Source organism: Crocodylus porosus, unplaced genomic scaffold (assembly GCF_001723895.1).
Source record: "Crocodylus porosus isolate Cpor-Errol unplaced genomic scaffold, CroPor_comp1, whole genome shotgun sequence".
Lineage (NCBI taxonomy): Eukaryota > Metazoa > Chordata > Crocodylia > Crocodylidae > Crocodylus > Crocodylus porosus.
In genome coordinates, this window is record NW_017728886.1 from 2,250,308 (window position 1) to 2,270,765 (window position 20,458).

Consider the following 20,458-nt stretch of genomic DNA (forward strand, 5'->3'; position numbering starts at 1 on the left):
ACAGTGTTTTCCATTTGAAAGCGCTTCCTACTGATCTCTTAAGCCCAAGTGGTTTGACTTGTAAAAATAAAATAATTTCCCCAGTTGCAGGGACTCTTCTGCTATTTGCTACAAAAGAACCTTTACTTCCAATCCTGGAAAAAAAGAAAGCCTAGCAAAGTATAGTATGAAACACATAATGAACCTCTTTTTTTCATTTAGATTTTTTTTTCTCTCTTTTTCTGCATCCCTGCCACACACTCTAGTTTTCATTGTTGGTCTGATTTTTTTTCCCTGTAGATTTCTCCCTCTAGTACCCTGTTCTACCATAAATAGCTATGGGATTTGGGATCCTGGTCAAACTTGCAGTCAGGCAAAAGGATTTACCCAAGCTAAGTGCCTAAAGAATCTTAAAGGCATCACTCATAACTTGCAGAATTTTTCTTTTCATCTTATCAGTCCTTCATAGGCCAATTTCTGCCCTTTTCCCACTTGTGTCAACCTAGTAAGCTGCTGTCTCCCTGGATCTACGTTGCTTTGGTGACAATGTATAGGTCCATTCCCATGATTTAGCTCAATTTGCCTATTAGCCTTTCTAAGCACCTATCATTTATCAGATTGCTCATGACATGCACTAAGGAATCATAGATTTATAGACTTATAGGGCTGGAGTGGGCCCTCTTGGGCCATCAAGGCCAATCCCCAACATAATTTGTTTTTATTGCACATGCACGCTTTTCAGACTATATAAAAAGGAAATAGTCTAAATAAGATTTGGGTAAAATAAATGGGTTTTATGGAGAAAAAAGGAAAATGTCCATGAAGATTTGAAAAGTTTTGTGGGGAGAGAACAGAAAATGTATTCCTTTTGATATATTGGTGTTTTCTCCCCCTACCCTTGCCTATCTTTCTTAATATTGAAAAATGAAACAAAAAGCCACAAGGAAGGCAAACAAGGTGGGGAGGGGACAGAAATCCCTTACAAAATTGTTTTTTCGTCATAAAACAGGAATTTTTTAAATGTAAAATTTCATTTTCATAATTTAGGGCATTTTAGCCAAAATGAACTGGGAGGGAAATGTCTGTTTGCCGTGATCCCAAATAGTTTATTCACTCAGTTGCATAAAATTACCTGTGTTCTAGATGCACACAGTCTAAAAAGGTGCACCTGCATCCACAGAAACCCTGCTGACTTATGCTTGGGACTATTTTGTCACACCCCTTGTGGCAGTGACAGCAATGGAGATATATGGGATGGCCTAGAAAAGTCTGGACATAAGCCCCAATTTAAATTATGCCATTATTCACGACAATGTTGTACACCATTGGCTAGTTAATGCAGTCCATTAGGTTACAACTGGACTTCATGAATTAATATAAGGAGCCTCAGGAATCTCTAATTCTGATTGGGAAGTACTTCCATTTGACAAACACTCCCAGCTTCTTGAATAACTCTTGAATAGCATCATCCTTATTACTAATGCTAGTGAACAAGCAAGGAGAATCACGCTGGTTTTAAGCACTTGAAAGGTTCACAAGGGGAAATCAGTTTCTGCTAACTAGAAAAGCAAAGAATTAATAAGGGAAGCCATTTTTCAAGTAGAGTACTGCACATGGACGTGTTGGGGGTGGAAAATAAATGAATGATAGAATTTGATTTTTTTTTTTTTTTTCCAGAAGTGCCACGTGTCTTCATTCTGGAGTGTCCAACTTGAGGTTGATTATTTGGGACCTGATTTTCAGAGAGGGCTCATTTTTCAGAAGGCCTCTCTCTAGGAGCATGTTCAAAAGGCAACATCCTCAAAATCAGTAGTCCCTTTTGAAAATACGCCCCTAGTAAAAAGGAACCAGCTATATCTTAAAATCATCTCTTCCATTGTTTTTAGCAAATTCAGCTGTTAAACAATGCCTAATTCTGCACCATAACAATAGAGAAAGTATACTGCACTGCACAATTCTGCTTTAAGATGGGATTTTTTCACAGTGATGCTGCCCAGGCCCATATTTTCCTTTTCTTCATCACACAGAACAGATATGCTGTGCTTTACGGTCCAGGACAGATGTTGCAGAAACTGGTGTGAGCCACATCAGTTAAGTCTGATACTATGTTCAACTAGGTTTCTCTCAAACTGGTTTCAGCCATTTTCACACTGGTTTATGTGCACTGAACATCTGTTCTGCTACAGGTTTAAACCAGTTTCTGATCACTTAAACCAGTTTCTGACCCTAGCCTACAAATGAAGACTTGATTTTTCCCCTCTCTCTCTTCCGGCACTAGACAAACAAGGAAGGATCTGAAACATCAGGTTGTATTCTATTTAGTTCCTAAATCACCTCCAAGTATAAACATGCTGTGCCCAGAATACATCTGCTAGTTATGTTCAAGGTGAAAGAAATTAATAATATCTCTAATAAGTCTAATAAGTGGTATTGACTGAAAGGTTCTAATAATAATAGAAAACAGTATGTTCTATCTGAGAGGTATTTATTCCTCACTTGTTATTTCATTTATTAATTGCACCGGCCATCTGCAACTAGATAAACAACCGTAAGACGTCGCATGTATTCACACAAGGAGAAACTTAAGCTTAAACATCCCAGATTGCAACCAAAAATAACTCCATCCCAAGTCAACTCCTTGTTGTGACAGCTGGAATAAATAGATGACCGATGTTTCAGTCCAGAGACCTGTGCTACATGCATGTGATCAGGCTGGGAAACAAACTGCAGGGAGGGTATTTTCACGGAAAGTGCTTTGTTGTTTGCACCTAAAGCTACAGATCGGAGCTATGGGTTGTTGGCAAAAGCACCATAGATGATCGTAAGCATCACAGATAACATATGAAGCTTGGAGAGGTGTAAAGGGCTGCTTAAAACTCTGAATATTGCCTTCAAAAAGAGAGGAAGACAGCTACTATCTTCTAAGAAATAACTCATTAGCCCTCATGGGGAGACTTGAGAACAAAAGATTATCAGAGGCAAAGCTGGAGCATTGCTTTGACTTGACCACGCAGGGTTGTCCAATTAAAGCCAGGGGCTCCAGAGCAGCCCAACTCAGGAAAACATGAAGGTCATGCAAAAAGCAGATATTGCGCTGTTGATATCACATGAGGCTATCGCCTTTGCATGAATGCTTTTCTGGGTGTAAGCCCACAGAGAAATGGGAAGATCCATCCCTGTGAGGGGCAGCTGTCATGCATAAAGTTTCGGAAAGAATTGTGGAGAAAGCTGAACTGAGAAGCACATCAGTCAGTGTCTGTGAACATTTTCTTGTAATAACTCAGTTATGCAAAGTTGTGGAGAAATCCCTGCCTTGACCTTGAGACTGCTCAGACACAGCAGACTCTGAGAATAATTTCTGTTTCTCTAATTACTGCTTCTTTGTAATTGTTATCCACAATACATAACATCAATTTCCATTCAGTAGATTCTTCTCTTCCTCTTTGCACAGTTTCAGACTGTGGAAAAGCCACATATATATTTTTGCTGCATAACACAAGTGCCCTGCAGCCAGCCAGGGTGTTAACGCATCTGTGAAGCAACACACCACAATTGTCAGTGCCATCCCGTGCCTTTAATTTATCTTTTTTTTATTTTCTGCTTCATTCAACCAGCTGACTTGTGTGGAAATTGCATTCAGTTGTGTCTGCTTTCCATCTTTGTGCCATGTCTCATGAAATGTGTTTGATGCTGACATACCTTGGCCTGTTCACAATATGCTGAAAAAAATGCTAATTTTGTCATATTTAGCAGCTGCGTTCAGAAATGCTACTGTAAGCCTAAGAGGGCTAACCAGCACTCTTGCAAGATGTCAGAACTATCCACCATTACCCTGTAAGTGTACGCACTCCTGTGACGTTACAGTGTTTGTATGACGCATGTTGCACATAAGGGGGTTGTGTTAGCAGAGGGGCAGAATCTCGAGGGCCGCCTTGTGTTATTTCTTGTTGCATGTTGGAGTTGTGTTGTTGTTGTGTGCTTTTGCTGTTGCATCACGATCAGGAATTTTTAAGATCAGTTGTTTGAAATGTATCGGTCTATTGACCCACCACTGACTGTTTTGAATAGCAGAACAAAGGCCTGGTCCGAGACCTAAGGCCTGGTTCAAGACCAACTGAAGTCAATGGGAGTCTTTTCAATGACTGGGTTGGATGTGGAAAGCGTCTGTGGCCTATGCAGAACGTCTGTATGCAAACTATGAACCAGTCTACCTATTTTTTTTAAAGCAATAATTATGAAGCATGATGTAGCAAAGTGGTTAGGTCTCAGACCCTTAGGAAAACAGGTCGGTATTTGCAAATTTAACATAACAACGTCAGGGTAGTTGGGCAGAGGGGGAATGAAGCAGATTCAGAGCTGGCCTAAATTAGCATAGCTGCATAAATATCAATGGAGCTAAGGCAATGAATGCCCGTGATATGTTCATTCTATCTTTGCTTAAACCATATGCTGTGCTGACTGTCTTTCACTGCAAGTTTGCGGTTGAGTCTGTTGATCTGAATCCTGCACTGTCAAAAAAAAAAAAATAAAAGGCCCGCCATACTGATCAGCAGTAAAACAGAGCCTTATGTTCCCCTTCTTAACATTTGCACACATTCTCCTTTGATTTCCAAGTTGCTCCAATTTAAGCCTGAAAATATAACTTTCTAACATTATCTCTTTTCTCAATGTGTTTACAAAAGAGAAAGGCAGGAATCTGCCCCAAAGAGTCAGCCAATGGACTGATTCTGAGCAAGAACGATCCAGAAAAACAAATGCGGGGGGGACGGGAACGGATCGACAAGAAGAACAGGCTTAATACGAGACAGGCTTGTGACCTGAGAACAAAACAGCAGTTTTGCCAGCTCTCGTGTTTTTTGGCGTTGTTCTTAAAGTCTGCGCTTCAGGAATGTGAAAACGGTAGCTATAGTTATAGAGAAACATATAACTAGATATAAAAGAAAGAGCAACATTTTTTTTCAAATTCCCAATGTGTAGACTTTAAGAACAACACCAAAATTCATGAGAGTGGACGACACTGAAATAGAAACCTACGTTACTCAACTCAAATCACTGCTTTGGGGGAGTTCACAATAGAGTGATGTGTAGTTCCCTTGTTGGCCTGCACAAGAATAAATTTTTCCTCGAGTTGTTGCAAGGTGGTAGGTTGAAAGCCTTAAAAACTGAAGCCTTCTAGTGAATGCAAGAGAAGCCCATCACAGACAGCAGCCCCCAATAGGTTATCTTACCAGCATACCTCAGACATTTTCTTGAGGCTTCCTGTCTAGGGTGGAAGACCAGTTTAGTAATGTTATACTTTTGCTCTGCACTTAAGCTATTATTTCAAGCAGAAAAGAAACTCTCTTGGAAAGCTTCTTCTGATGGTATGGGGTGTGGACACACAATTAGATTGCTATGGAGTCCTTTATCCTCTGTGTTACTCCGTAGTAAAATTACTTTGTAGGGGGCCTGTCTGCATGTGCAATTAATGCGCAGCAATAAACTCTGCATATCACTCCGGGGTTTATTGCTCCTGGGTGCCATGTTTATATATGTTCCCGGGACTGCAGCACATTGAACCTGGCTGGGGCTGCTCCAACCGGGATCGACTTGCTGTGGAGGGGCTGGCTGGGGCATGACGGTGCTCCAGTGTAGGGCTAACCAGCGGGCAGCCGCTGCGCTGAAGCACCCTCCTGCCCAGCCAGCCTTATCAGCATTTACATATGTGGTGCTGCGCACTAAAGAACTCTGCAGTAGGATAGTACTTGTAAATATGAGTACTATCCTATGACAGAGTTAATTAATTTACTGTGGCCTAATAGGGTCACATGTACAGAAGCAGAGACTTTTACTGTGGAACGAATATGCCCACTCTGCAGTAAACATCTCATGTAGACATGCTCACTATGGAGTAAATTGGCCACTACAGAGCTTCACCAGTAGTTGGCAAGGAAGCCAGTTTGCGTGGCTACCGAGGATGAAGCCGATCACAGGAACAGACACAGGACACATTCCACTTTCCCATGCAGTCCCACTTCTAACTTGACTCACCATTTTAGTGATCGATGAGATAGTAAGGCTGTGTGTCACATGTCTGCTCCATGTTTACTACATAGGACAGATAATTTACTAGGTAGTAAATGTCTTGTGTCTCTATCCACGTCCAGTTTCCCCCAAAAAACTGCACCCAAACCCCCAAAAGTATTCTTCCAAGTCCTAACTACCTATGTATACAGTTGAGAATAGTTTTAGTAGTGCCATCTAGTGATTTCCACTAACATTACTTTCGGCTCCAAATGGTAACACACTTCTACATTGCTTTTGCTTTCCCTCTTGATGCACTTTCTCCTTAGTTTGCCAGAATTATCTTGTTATTAATGTGAACACTTTACTCCTATTCCCACTCTGCATAATTCCTCTGCAACCTTGTTTTACATCCTGTAGATCCTTCAGACCAATGTTTCTAATTAGTCTCCTCCTCTTTTTTTTTCCAGTATTTCTTAGACTTTTCTTATTTCCTAAGCTAAAGATATATTCTGAGTCCACAGAAGCAGTGTGCTTTGATCTGAGGTGTTGAGCATCATAAACATGATCCACAGTGCACAAGCACCATATGAATCCCATGTGCTTATACAGGTAGCTGATGACAAGCACTTTGGCACATTCAAGCTGTGTTCAGGAAAGAGGAATGAGGAACAGGGAAGGGAGGAGAATTTAGCTGGGGGGGAAAGCCCACTGTCATCAATGAGCCAGTGTCACATTTTTCATTTTGCAATAGGTACAACCATATCAATGTTGCATTTGCAGGGGTGAGGAGGAACTCATCTAGAATTTGGCAAGGGCTTCTATCTTTGCTTATTTGCCTCCTTTCCTTCACATCTCATTTTAAGGGAAGTGATCACGTGCATCTATCTAAGTGGTCCCATCTTTCATCGACCTTTCATTCTCCTTCTAGAAGGAAATGAAGCTCTAGAGAAGGAGGCATTCATTTTTGCAGCTTGTACCCTTTATGGCCAGCTAGGTGTTCATTTCTCTTGAGATTTCTGTGTGTTTACCCCATAAAAACTCAAAATATATAACAGCACTGAGAAAAAGAAGTGAAAGATGGCTCCGGATAGTGGCGTGCTTCCTCACCAAGCACAGGTGGGAATTGACCTTGACTAAAGTGGGCCTTGATGCATAGGCCTCATGCTGGAGCTGTGTGTTAGGGTCACTTTTATCCCTACAGAGTTAACCACTTACTAGTACATCCATTGGTTTCCTATAGTCCTTTTCTAGCCTCATTGGTTCTGCTTTCCTTCTTTATCCATTTCGCATGCAGCAGCACAATTAACAGCAATGGAATTGTATGTGTTTTCCACTAGTGTTACTAAGTAGGCTTTTGGGCAGTAAGGTCAGGAGTGCATAATACTACAAGGACCTTTTCTCTCTAAAGGTAAGCTGAATGCAAAGATGATTCAAGGCACTGCACTGAAAAAGGCAATTGTCTGGTGGAACCGTTATTGATATGGTGTCGTGTGTGGTGGTATACACGTCCTGAGTACAAGACAGTCCTACCTATAAGAACATAGTCAAAATAGCGGAATCAAATAGTTACTATTTCTAACGAGCTGGTTGATACACATCCCTAGATTGCAGTGGGGTAGCGTCAGGAAAGCTGAAAAGACTACAGGGGCCATGTCTACATAGGATGCTTTACTGCACACTAATCTACTGTGCAGTAAAGTATCGCTGTTTACATATGCAGGGACTTACTGTGCAGTAAATTTACTACCTGCACATGCATCGTAGAATGCATATGCAGGTAGTAAATCTACTGAGCAGTAAAGCCAAATAGCATTGATTGCATGTGTAGATGTTTCCAGTAAGTGGGTAGTTAAGGGCTGAGAAGATATGGGAATGTTGGATGTTTTTCTCGTCCAACAGAACGAGTTTCTCTTCTCAAAGCACAGGATTTGTTGCCAAGATGCGCTCATCTGCTCTCTGTTTGTTGTCACAGGAGGCTGGCTCGCTCCACACTGCTGCTGATCCCCTTGTTCGGAATTCACTACACTGTGTTCGCCTTTTCTCCTGAAAATGTCAGCAAGCGGGAGAGACTTGTGTTTGAACTGGGGCTGGGATCTTTCCAGGTGACTATGCAGTGACTGTTGCTTTTGTTGAGAAGAAAGGTGCATTCATTCTGATTGCTGGGTGTGAATCTCTCTCTGCTGTGTGCTCGTTCGCCTATAAAACACACTTTACAGACTTGCTTATTTTATTTTATTTTTTTCTCTCCAGCTGCTGCTTTCTAACATTTCCTAGAGGATTTACATTCATAGTCTCTTCTCTTGTATTTATCCAGGGCTTTGTTGTTGCTGTTCTCTATTGTTTCCTGAACGGGGAGGTAAGACTTTTGATGCTGTATGTTTTCCCCGTGTTGTGTTTAGCATGGCATTTTCTTCCCGTTGCACCTTCCATCTTACCTCTTAGCTGTATTTCATTATCTACCCCACTCCTTGTTTCTGAGGGCCAAATCTCACAGTGCCTTCAGCAAAACAGGAAGGGAGCATGGTTTTTTTGACAAAGTGTTGGACTTGAAGTATCCTTGTTGTGGTTCTTTTCCTAATTTTTCAGGGGCTGGAAGTCATCTCCTCCTCTGAGAGGAGCATTGGGTATTTATTATGACTGTACTAGGATTTATCTTTATTATGACTGTACTAGGATTTATCCTTTTAGGACTGTACTAGGATTTATCTGTAAGCTAGGGCCAATATTAACTTATGAGGCCCTGAATACCTCAGATAGATATTTTGGGCCTAATTTTATTGTTTATAAAATGCTTTGAGCTGCTTGAAGGAAAGGAAACACCAACACATAAAGGTTTACTATATATGGCAGGGATTTCTTCTTAGAAAGTAAAGGTTTAGCCAGTATTATGTAAGTATTTTCAGTGATTTGCCATATGCTATTTTTGCAGTTTCTTTCATAATTATGACATTATTTAGGCATATTTTAAAGTGCACTTTCTCAGTGTTGGACTTTAGCATAGTGAGTGGAGAGATATGAATTGCCTCCATGACCATGGCATTTCTCATTCTTGCTTTTCTGTTACTGTAGCTTTGAACCTATCTTCAAAAGTATTTCTGCTAAGCGTTCCAGATGAGTCCCTGGGATATGAAATCATAGCACCATTTTGTATGAATAAGCAAATAACATTAAAACATGGGACCCAATCCTCAAATAATATAGACTGGCTTTGGACAGTGGCTTGACAGTAATTTATTCCTGCCACCGTGATAAGAGGCTTCTTTAGAAAAAAAAAAACAGAATGATATATAAAGAGTTTTTCCAAAACAATTTTAGATGAGGTTTAGCACATTTTTTTTATAGAGGCAAACCTACAGTAATCTACATATATAACATGTCTTCATAATGTAGTTAGATGGCATATAAGTATGTTTGCAGATATTATCCATCCACTAAGAACAAGGAATGTATCTTCATGTATGTACGTGTATATTTGTGTGTGTTTTCTGCAGCATACTTCTAATATTTAGTATTGATGAAGAGCTTTTCATCTTTTCAATTCTTATATCATTAGATTAGCAAGAAGACCAGTTGCCAAGCCCAGGATTCAACTGGGTTCCTTAAGTGTAGGCACCTGAATTGCAAAGAGTGATTCAATTGAGAAACTCAGTAACTGCCTGAATTCATTAAGCACCTCCATCTAGGACTGCAGAGTACCTGGGGTCTTTGCACTGGAGCTTTGGAGGGCTTTCAGAAGCAATGTAGGTGGTGTGAGGTCAACTCAAGTCAAAGGAAAGTCTTTTGATTGATCTCATTGGCTTTGGGGGTTCAGGCCTTGCAGAATAATTAACGAATGAATTGCAATCGCAAGGAAGAGCAGTCTATTGAAGGAAAAGGATGCTAGATCCTAGACTTTTCTTGAGCATGGTGGATTGCTGATTTATAGGTGACTGTTCCAGAAGTGAAAAATAAAATGTCATGGACCATATCACATCTCTGAGGGTGAAGTCCTGGATAAACTGAAGTTAATAGCCAAGCTTCCATTGATTTCCAGTGTTCAGGATTTCACAGGCAATACCCAGGAAGAGGGCTCATTGCCTGGTGTTATGAAGGAGTTGTTTTTGTGAGCAGTGCTCCATAAGGGTTCACTGTACAGTGTCTTGCCTCTGCTTCTAAATCAGGAGTGGGCAGCCGTTAGCCCGTGCTACAAGTGGCACGGACAGCCTCTGTGTGGCAAATGCCAAATTAGAGAAGAGACAGGCAGCACAGTGACAGATGGAGAAGGAAGGAGAAAGCAGAGCAGCAGGTCAGGCAGGTAGAGCAAAGAGAGAAGCAAAAAGCAAGCGCAGTAAATCAGACTGGCACTTGGGGACCGTACGGGGCTAATTTGTGGCGTATGTGCCAAAAGGTTAAATCCCACTGTCCTAAAGTACTCGCCAATGCTGGGTATGAGGGATACCTGAAGAGTACTACCGTCAAGTCTGTAGAAGTCAGTGGGCTTTAGAAGAGTAAGTAGATGTATCGCTATGGTGGTCCCCATGTTTATTAAATATCAAAGATCGTGGCACCGAACACAGATGGACGGTGAGGTCTGCTCCCATTGCATTTCACCACTAGTCCCAGCTTCTTTGAACCTTAGCTATCACTGAGCTGAGAAATTCAAGGCTGGCCTGAAACGAGTGTCTATTTTGAAAACTTGATGATCTGCCAGCATGTACCCGAGCGGCTAAGTACATAAAAAAATGACCTTTTAAAGTTTCTCCCTAAAGGTGCAATCAGAAATAAAGAGGAAATGGAGGAGCTGGAAAGTCAACCGGTATTTTGCTGTGGATTTCAAACATCGCCATCCCTCTCTGGCGAGCAGCGGAGTGAACGGGGGGACACAACTCTCCATTCTGAGCAAGAGCAGCTCTCAGATTCGGATGTCCAGCATAAACGCGGAGAATCTAGCGACCTGAGTAACTAACACGCAAGCCGACAGTCCAACCAAAAAACCCGCCCCTTTAAAAAGAAAAGAAAAAAAATCATAGTTTTGGTGGTGTGGATTTTCTTTTCATTGTTTTTTTACATTGTTCAAAAGCATGAAATAAAATGCCCCTGACATTTTGCAGAGGAGAGGGGGGGAGGGGAAGGGCGGGGGAACAAAAAAAAAAGAAAAAACACGGTATTTTTTTAACGATCACTGTAAATACATGACTGAGTCCCATCGTTCTTGATGACAACGCTAGGCCATGCCCACCCATCTCTCCATGCTCTTGAGCACCTGCACATAATCCATAGTCGGCCAAAGTGTAACAAGTGATTGCTGTGCAGTTGTGATCATTGGCTGCCCTTCTGGTTTAAATCTGTGACTGGACGTTGTCATGGTTATCCTGCTTTGTTTCATTCTGTTCTTTTTCCAGTCAAGTCCATCTTACCCACACCTCATCCCCATCTTTTGATGTGCAAGACATTTTCAGCGCGCCTCCTTTGAGTCTTAAGCTAGAGTTATAAAGTGTGGGCTGGTGTTGCCGGCAAGTGCAGGAAAGACTCTGGAAATGGATTTCCTGGCTGGGTTTGGTCAGAAGCAGCCAGTGGAGTTGATGGTCTGCTGGGGTTAAGCGAGACGACGTAGCGGTCACCATTCGAGAGAGAGGGAAATTCCAGACAGCAAAGGCGAGCGTGAGATCATCCGGTGCAACTACGTGAAACATAGCTGCTGACATTCAGCGGAGGGGACTTCAGGTCACAGAGATGGGGGTCTGTTCTTCTTTCCCCCCTCTTCCACCGAATGTTTTAGGGAATGTGTATGTTCTAGGCAAACTGTGAATTTTCTAAAAGGGCCGTACTTTTGAGATATATCTATATTTTTGGAGTGGATTGTTTGGATCTTTGGATAATGTGAAAAGAAAAAAAAACAACAAAAGATTTTATTTCCCATGGTGAAGGGCAAAGGTCACTTTCAGTATGTGCACCTCCTCTAGATACCCCAGGAACCCCTGCATCCACGTCCGTCCCGTGGCACTGCTTTTGATAGTGGCGTGACACATAAAGTGTGTTGCTGCTGTGACAGAGCTGCTGGAGCCAGTGTTGGGACTCAAATTTGCCAGCACAAGAGGCCCCATGGAGGTCTGGCATGGTGAGTCTTGGAAGGTAAATGTCATCAATGTTGGTTGAACACTTAGGCTGAACAACGGGATGCTCCTAAAAGGAACGGTAGGCTTCAGGTGATTGTTCATACGTGACAGTTTCTTCTGTCAGTGGATACTATTTTTTTGTTTGTTTGACAACAGATGTCATCAACGCCTTTGCTTAAAAAGAAAAAGTTCTTTCCAACTTTGCCTTGTAGTTAGAGCCGAGACTGGTGTCTATCTACTTCAGACAAATGTCAATGATGTCAATTCTCAAAGAGCCTTTATGCAATGCATAAAGACTTTAAAGACCTTTACTTTTCCTCTTATTTCATTATGGATTTATGAACTGATAAAAACTATATATAAAAACAATATATATGTATATATATATGTATGTATGTGTGTGTGTGTATGTGAGTATTAAGATGCAGACATTTTAAATATGACGGTGTGAGCTCAAGCTAACAACAACCAGGAAAGTCAAAATTAAGGCCAGTCCTCCTTTCTTCATGAAAATATTTGTGCAAAAGAAAGTTATGCACACAAAATGTCAGTCAGCTAAAATTTTAGCTTTCCTGTTTTTTTTGTTAGCTTAGGTTAAAAACTTTTAATGTCGTTTTAAGGCTAGATTTTTTTTTTTATTAATAGTTTCCTTGTTTTTAAAAGGAAAACAAATCATGTGAACTGATAAGAGAAGTTTTAATAATGACACATAACAATCATATTGTGCTTTTGGGGGCATAGCCTGCTCTCAGTTACAGCGGTGAGCACCTACAGTGATATCAGTTGTATTAGGGCATCCATACCAAAATCCATTGAGTAAACAGGAGTTCACAGTAAGTGAATAGCTGAAGGATCATCCCTTCTAAGACATTATCACCCTTCTACAGAGAACCAGCAAAGGGTCTGTTTTCCACTGAAGCTGATTTTGAGGTTGTAAGTTGGTCTTGCACAATTCATAAATCTATTGGCAGCCCTCAGTACTAAGCTGACCCTCCCTGAGAGAAGAATTTGGCCTTCTCTGTTGCAGGCACTGTGCAAAAACGACACAAGTATTTTTACCTGATAGATTGGAATTTCCTCTCTCATTAGATGCCAAAACTGGCTATTTTAGTGAGTTTCCCAATAACTCACATACTCATGACAGGAGAGGGGCACTGAAGAGGGGAAGATTAAATTCTGATCTCTTGGGTAAATGCATACTTATATATATATATATATTTTTTTTTTTTTAAGAAAATGGTCTAATATTAAAGGAAAGATGAGATTTAGTTTTGTATTTTCTGTAGTATGGGCTTTCACAAGGTTAATACTGACCATAGTGTGTGTGTGTGTCTGATTTAAGAAATACATGGATGATGAAAAAAGGCATTTTTTGCATGAATGGCCACTGGCCCGTTTGCAGTTCTCGCTCGGTTACAAATTTCAGAAACAACCGTTTAACCATTGCCTCTGGGTGGAAAACGTTTTGTGCCATGTTTCAGTCCAGAGGCAAAATTCTCTTCTTGGCCATCCTAAAATCCTCTTCGATTTGAGTTGGTGGGTCTCAGTCCAGTGCCGTGCGGACAAGTGTCCATATCACAGAATCCCCCCTCTAGAGTGGCACGTATGGGAAGCCAGATCCTCAGCTGATGTCAATTGGGCATAACATCACCGGTGTCCGTGATACCGTGCCAATTTAAACAGGGGAGGATCTGGCTTTATTGCTTTTTTTTAAATTTAATTTTTTTTTTTTTGGCAGTCTCACCAAGAGAAGCCAAACGAGACTGAACTCGCCTTGGGATGCCTAGAGCCCAGGCTCAGGAGCAAGGCCAGTTGATGGGACACTGCATTGGAAGCTTGTGCTGTTTCTGTATATGCTGTATTTGGTCAGTGGCCAGAGAGAGGACTTTAGTCTTCAAGATTGTCAATCCAATACCTTTCACCAGCACTGAATTTATTAGAAGAAATTATATAGCTCTATATTTAATATGTAGTATAGTCTATAAACTACACCCAAACCCCTTCTCCTAGGGTTTTCTACTGGAAGTGCTGACACACTCATATAGTCTGGCATTCACCTGGCCACTCTAACACTCAGTGTTACTTGAAAGATCATACTTCAAGTGTATATAGTTACTTAAACAAGGACTCTAATGCCATTGTGTAGAGTATGCTCTTGGATATCTTTATGTTGAATGTACGCTGAAGATGCTGGATTTGTATAGTCACCACTTCTAGTGGCCATCGGTTCTAAACTTCAGGATGGAAGGAACCAAAAGACAGACATGCTTCAAAGTGTGTGTAAATATCTATTTGAGTGTAACAGTGCTTGGGGGGAGGAGGGGGGTTGTATTTTTTTTTCTCACTGTGAAGTATATTTTGGCGTTAGAAAGTATATGTTATTAAAAGGTAATTTAAAAAAAAAGTCTGTGCTGCTCCCTGAGCCATTTTTACACCGTACCTATCAAATGTTTCCCATCCAGTTGCCTGCCTGCCTGCCTGCCTTCCTCCCTTCACCCCTTCCTTCCTTGATTTTGTAAATATAACAGATCTTATGTCCTGTGGCCTTTGTGAGTGCGCCCTGCAATGGGGATTGGTGACCGAGTGTGGAAAGGGTTCAAGCGGTGTCTTAAAATCCTGAAGTGGAAAGTCCCCTTTAAAAAGTAGCGGGGTGAAATTCAGTTGTGCTGGACACCTACACCTGCTTTTAATCTCAGCTGGAGTTGTGGGTGCTTCGTGATGCTAAAAAATCAAGCCTTGGCTTAGTGACAAAGCAGGGTCCTTTGGTGTCCTTGGCAGAGCAGAGTGGTAGTGGGGATTGGGGATGTTATGCCGGGATCGTACCTGCCATGGCCATGGTCTTACCTACCATGGCCAGCTTGCAGCTGGGGGAACAGGCTCACCGCTGCACCTGCCCAGTGCTACAGTCTCCTCGGGGACTGGCAGTCTGGACCCACCCCTGCCAAATCAGCACTGGCAACTGATGCCTTGCTCACCCACCCCAAAATACACTACCAGCACTTAGACACTTAAGTAAAAGTGACCCAAATTTCAGAGGCACTAAGAAAGAAATGGCAGGGTGTTTTCCCCAACTTCAGTACTCACCGTTGAAAATGTGGGTTTAAGATTTCAGCATGATTTTAGCAATATTCAGGAAGGGCTTTTCTTTTGGAAGTCTCCAGTGGTTTAGTGGAAGTAGCCTTGCAACTGGTCTCTCTTCTCCTAGCAGGAGAATAGTTCAGAAGTTGTTACTGTATAAAATCTGAGGGAAAGCTTGGCTTCTTTCATCAGGTGGCTCAGAAAAGCTTATGCATCTGTGATGCAGTTACTCTAGAAGGTGAAAACCTACCCTATCTTCTGTATGAAAGCTGTGAGCCGAAAACCTCCCAAAGAAGAAAGTATCCCGGCATGTTACAGCATCAAGCATGCAATGCTGTTACTAGCCGCTTACGGGCTGTTCTTTTCAAAGGAAACCAGCTCTGAAAGGCACTCAAGGGAGAGGGTCTCAGCAGTTCCCCGAGCCCTAATACTCTAGATCATTTGTAGCTGCAACCCACCCAGAAAGCCTGACCTCACAAAGAAGCCAGATTCGACTGTGTTTCATTTTTCTTCTATGAGGGTTTTTCTGTGGAGGGGGTATAATGAGCAGGCTAGGGTTTCAGCTGGGAGATCCAAGTCACGGTCCCTGGGCAGAAGGGCATCAGGTCCTCTTGGATGCAACCAATTAAAACTGTAATTCTTGCTCGGTATTTTGGAAGATATTCCTAGAGTGCCACTATTGCTGACCTTTATGGTAGCAGGGCTGGGCACATTGTCCTTTGTCTTGCAATCATACACATTTTCTGGCAGAGGTTCCTCAAGTATCTCCTAGGACTGGCAAGCTATTGACGGTGCAGGGTGGAGGTGAGCATAGAGCACAGCAGTGAAATTAATGTTGAGTTGTGTTTTTAACTGCAGCTATCTGTGTAGATCTTCAGATGAGTAGCTATGTGATCTACGTCTATCTGCTGCAAAGCAGTAAATACCAATATACAGGAAATGGACTGAAATCGTACAGATGACACTGTCTGGACCTTACTGAGACCCTTGTGCCTGAAGACTGCTTTTTCTGGAAAGTGGAATATAGCTGGGCCCTTCGTGCCTCGGGAATAGTGTCTGTGCTCCAGGGATGTAGGTTGGAGTAGCTTTACTCACACTAGGCATGGCAGAGTTGCACCTTGTAGACTAACTCAGAGATTCATAAGCTTTCAAAAGCAACAGCTCACTTCTTCAGATGCTAGGAAAGGCCTTTTAGGGAGCAGGCATTCAAACAGACTGATTTAAATATAAAGGATAGGGAAGGGTGGAGGAAAGAAGAAGAGCACTGCTTAGAGAGGCAAAGGTGGATTGAAGAGAAAAACAGCAGTAAACCCAAAGGGGCATGGCTTTTAAAAGCTAATCTAAGTAATGGGATAAGAATCCAGAGCCTCTGTTTAGATCACGCTTAACACAATCCAGTAGGCGGATTTTTTAATTTTTTTTTTTAAGTTCAAGTTGGATGTCTGAGCATTGTTGTGTAAGGACAGGTACTCTGACGTCTGCAATCAAATGTCCGGGGAGGTTACAGGTTCTGCCCTAGGCTTGTGCGTCTTTCTGGGCTTGATGTTCATTCTTTCTTAGATAAAGAGATTGTCCAGTTTGTTCAGTGTAGACAGCACAGGGTCGCTGTGAGCAGTTGATGGTTTACGTGACTTTGGTAAAGGATAAGATGAATTAACCCCAGAGATGTCTTATTGTTGCTGTATACCTGTGTCCCCTGCAATTGTTGTCTACTAATTTTACATTTTGAGTTTTAGCTACCGAAGGAGCATTACTAATATATTTGGTGGGGCTTACTTTATATGCAAGTGGCATTTCATACCACGCTGGCTTGGCCTACTTTCTTGATGTCATTGAGGGACTCCTTATATGAAAAGTTGCACAATCAAGACTATGGATTGTTTTAAATCTACATTTTAAAGATGCAGCCTATCAAATGAAATAGTGGCAAGGAAATTACCTGCTTTCTGTGTTATTCTACAATAGAAATATACCAACAATGGGTGGAATTATACCTTCATGGGCACATTAACAGCTTCAATGGGAAGGTGCCTCACAGAGATTGAAAAAAGTAACCAGTGACCCCCAAACAAAACAAAGCAATACAGACTGTACGGATGTTTGGGAGAAATGCAAGCTGTACAGGCCACATCCTTAGCTGTTAAAAGGCAGTGGGTGTGTCGACACGTGTAGTTACACATGCCTAAACTTAATGCACCTTTGTTTAAGGCAATTTGGGCATGCGTCCACATGTAGATGCATTAATGCACATTAAAACACACTAAATTTAAGCTGGCATAGCTAAGTCACATCAGTGCACGTGTAGCCACATTAATGCACATTGACACAGCGTGCATCCGTTGACTGGAACATTAGATGTGTAGGGCTCTTCCAAGTCATCACATCCAGGCCTCTGCTGTTGCTGGTAACTGCACTATATAATCCCTTACAAAACCAGATCAACTGTCAACTTAATAATAGTTGGGGGTTGCCCAGACTAGTCCTACTTAACTTGGAGTGTAGTAGCAGAGGGGCTCAGCTATCCTGATTTGAATGCAAATGCCTTTTTTTCAAAGCTTCACGCTGGGTTTGTTGTCCGTTGTCCCTACTATGAATTAGGTACCTGGTCGATCAGGCCAGAGAGCCAAAGGAGGCTGGATGGGATGCTAGTCAAAGTACTTCTTTTGGGGATACCTGGCTATAGAAAGTAGTGCTTCTTCACCATGCTCCACCAGTATGGCCAGTTTAAATATAGCATTGTTCTTTATCTAGAATAGCAACTTCTCCCTCCCTGGAAGGCAGACAGACTATGGACAGAACCAGTGTACATGCCCAAATGGGAGGTATAGACTAGCCCTGTATAACAACTGCTGGAGACAAATGGATGAGGGATCCCCCATATGCTTTAATCCTAGATCATAGTGATTAGAGCAGGTAGAGAACAAGGTGCTAAATCCCTTCACTCAGAGGGAGTTTGAACTCACCCATAGGCCCATAAAATAGGCCTTATCCAGCATCCTCTCCATCCTTGCTCTTGAAGCTGATCCCCTGGTCAACCAAGAGAGGCAGATATGTGGTACCATGTGGAGAAGAAACCAGATGGCATGTGTCTCAGTGCACTGGAAACTGTCCTGGATGGAAGAGGCCCATGGAGTCCAGCCTGATGAGGCAGTAACTCCAGATGAGGCAGTAACTTCCCCACTGCTCTCCATCCATTTTATTCAGTGCAAGGTGCAGTGGCTCAGCTTCAAAAGGAAGGTTGAAGATGGTTTTGGATGGTGCCTGAACACCATACTTGGTGTTGGGGCCATTTGCTGTGATGCACATTCAAACACTGGCTGTGTTAGAATCTGGGTTGCCTGCTCTCTGGGCGAATGCCCTCATCAGGCAAAAATACAGGAGAGAGCGCCCGCCACCCCATACCTCCTCCGCGTCTTTCAAACATCCAGTAGTCATGGGGTTTTGCCTGGCTACAATTTCAGAACTCACCCAGCCCTATATGCATACCTGGGCATGCATATACCATGGTGTACCTGTCCCATCCCAGGCAAAACAAAAGGGAGTCAAATGATTGAAAAGGCAGTAAAGTTTTTAAGTAGTGTTCGTTTCACGTCCATTGTTAACGTCAGGAATGAGGGTATTGTACGATTGTAAATAACAGACACTGATGGAAAACTATTGAGAAACCAAGAACATTAACCTGTAGCAGTGAATTAAACAAACTGAAGTGATCAGACAAGGGTAAAAAGTTGGATCACAAACTCAGCTACACAGCTTTTGAAAGGGTTCAGATTTGAACCAATTGTTAAGCTACCCTGGCTTTGGTTTCAGGGTGACTGTGAAACCCCAGGAGGCTCATCTGAGTTTCCTGGGGTGGTCACAGTCAAAATCTTATAAGACTAAATTGTTCTTTATGATTTCCAACCAAGGTGGGTAGTTTCTCTTTCGTAAAATGTCCATCAGTCAAGCTGGTAGAAATATCCCAAGGATAGCTTGTGAGTTGTCAGGCTTGGGGGCATCTGAATCTAGCCAGTAGAATCATAGACAATGAGGGTTGAAGGGACCTCGGGTGGTCACATCTAGTCCACCCCCTGCTCCCAGCAGGACCAGCCCCAACTACATCATCTCAGCCAAGGTCTTAAAAACCTCCAAGGATGGAGACTCCACCACCTCTCTGAGTAACCTGTTCCAGTGCATTACTACCTTCCTAGTGAGAATATTTTTCCTCATATACAACCTAAACTTCCCTTGCTGCAACTTGAGCCCATTGCTCCTTGTTCTGTCATGTGCCCCCACTGAGAACAGTCCAGCTCCATCCTCTTTCGAATCTGGCTTCAGGTAGTCAAAGACTGCTATTCAATCCCCCTTCAATTTTCTCTTCTCCAGACTAAATAAGCCTAATTCTCTCGGCCTCTCCTAACAAGTTATGTCTCGCAGCCCCCAAACCATTTTTGTTACCCTGCACTGGGCTCTCTCCAACTTGTCCACATCTTTTGTGTAGTGGGGGCCCTAAACTGGACACAGGCCTCCAGATGTGGCCTCATCAGTGCAGAATCAAGAGGGGCAAAGTGAATTTTACAACCTGGCACCTGACTTATATGACTCCATAACCCTGTGTTAGTTGCCATCTCTCTAGCAGAAAGAAAGTGCAGAGGGTTTGGAGATCCCAGCAAAGAACAAAGGAAATGAAGGGAACCAGAGCATCATCTAAAATGACAGCCCCTCTGTTTAAGCTGCATCATCACAATGCAGGTTTTGTTTTGCTCTTGTGTGCATCGAGTAAAATATAAAACACAAAAACTGCTTGATACTTGAGCTCTCACACCCTTTGCTGCCTCAGGTAGGGCTCCTCATTAATGCCATGCCCCTCACTTCTCTTAATTTTTTTTTTTTTTTAGTGGCTACACAAGTGAAGATAGTTCAAAGCCATACCCCAGGCTGCATCCTGCTAAAGGAAGTTGCAGCTTAACCACCCCATGATTTAATGTCTAGGGAGCTGATTAGAACAGAATCAAAATGCCACAGTGGCTTCTTTCTTAAGGCAGCCTGTTGGGTTTAAGTATTATTTTTTTTATATACTATTTCACTGCTTTATTCCATGTAGGGACGGGGAGTTGATCCTATGTTTTGCCTACTTCCTTAATAAAGAGAAACGGTGCTTCTTTTGCAGACTTAAAAATCTTGACTACAAGTGAATAGACGCCTTACATGTTTTTTAGGTAACTGAAAAGTGAATAAGTACTTAATGGTGTTGTTTAAGGCTGTTTTTACCTGTCTGGCTGGATATTTCCATTCCATAAACTGCTAGACACCTCAGGACT

General features: G+C 42.2%; 1 protein-coding gene across 4 annotated transcripts in view; it reads left to right on the forward strand.

Annotated features, from left to right (window-relative positions):
• Positions 1 to 14,544, forward strand: part of ADCYAP1R1 (ADCYAP receptor type I) — a 156,360-nt gene extending 141,816 nt beyond the window's left edge. The window contains exons 12-15 of one of the 4 annotated variants that reach the window (XM_019529130.1): positions 3,730 to 3,813; positions 7,958 to 8,087; positions 8,300 to 8,341; positions 10,721 to 14,544. In XM_019529130.1, the coding sequence (XP_019384675.1) occupies positions 3,730 to 3,813; positions 7,958 to 8,087; positions 8,300 to 8,341; positions 10,721 to 10,930 (466 nt within the window). In that variant the 3' untranslated portion in view covers positions 10,931 to 14,544. The remainder of the gene's footprint in view (positions 1 to 3,729; positions 3,814 to 7,957; positions 8,088 to 8,299; positions 8,342 to 10,720) is intronic. The other 3 variants (XM_019529138.1, XM_019529148.1, XM_019529153.1) reach the window with 3 other exon arrangements.
• Positions 14,545 to 20,458: the final 5,914 nt, after the last annotated feature.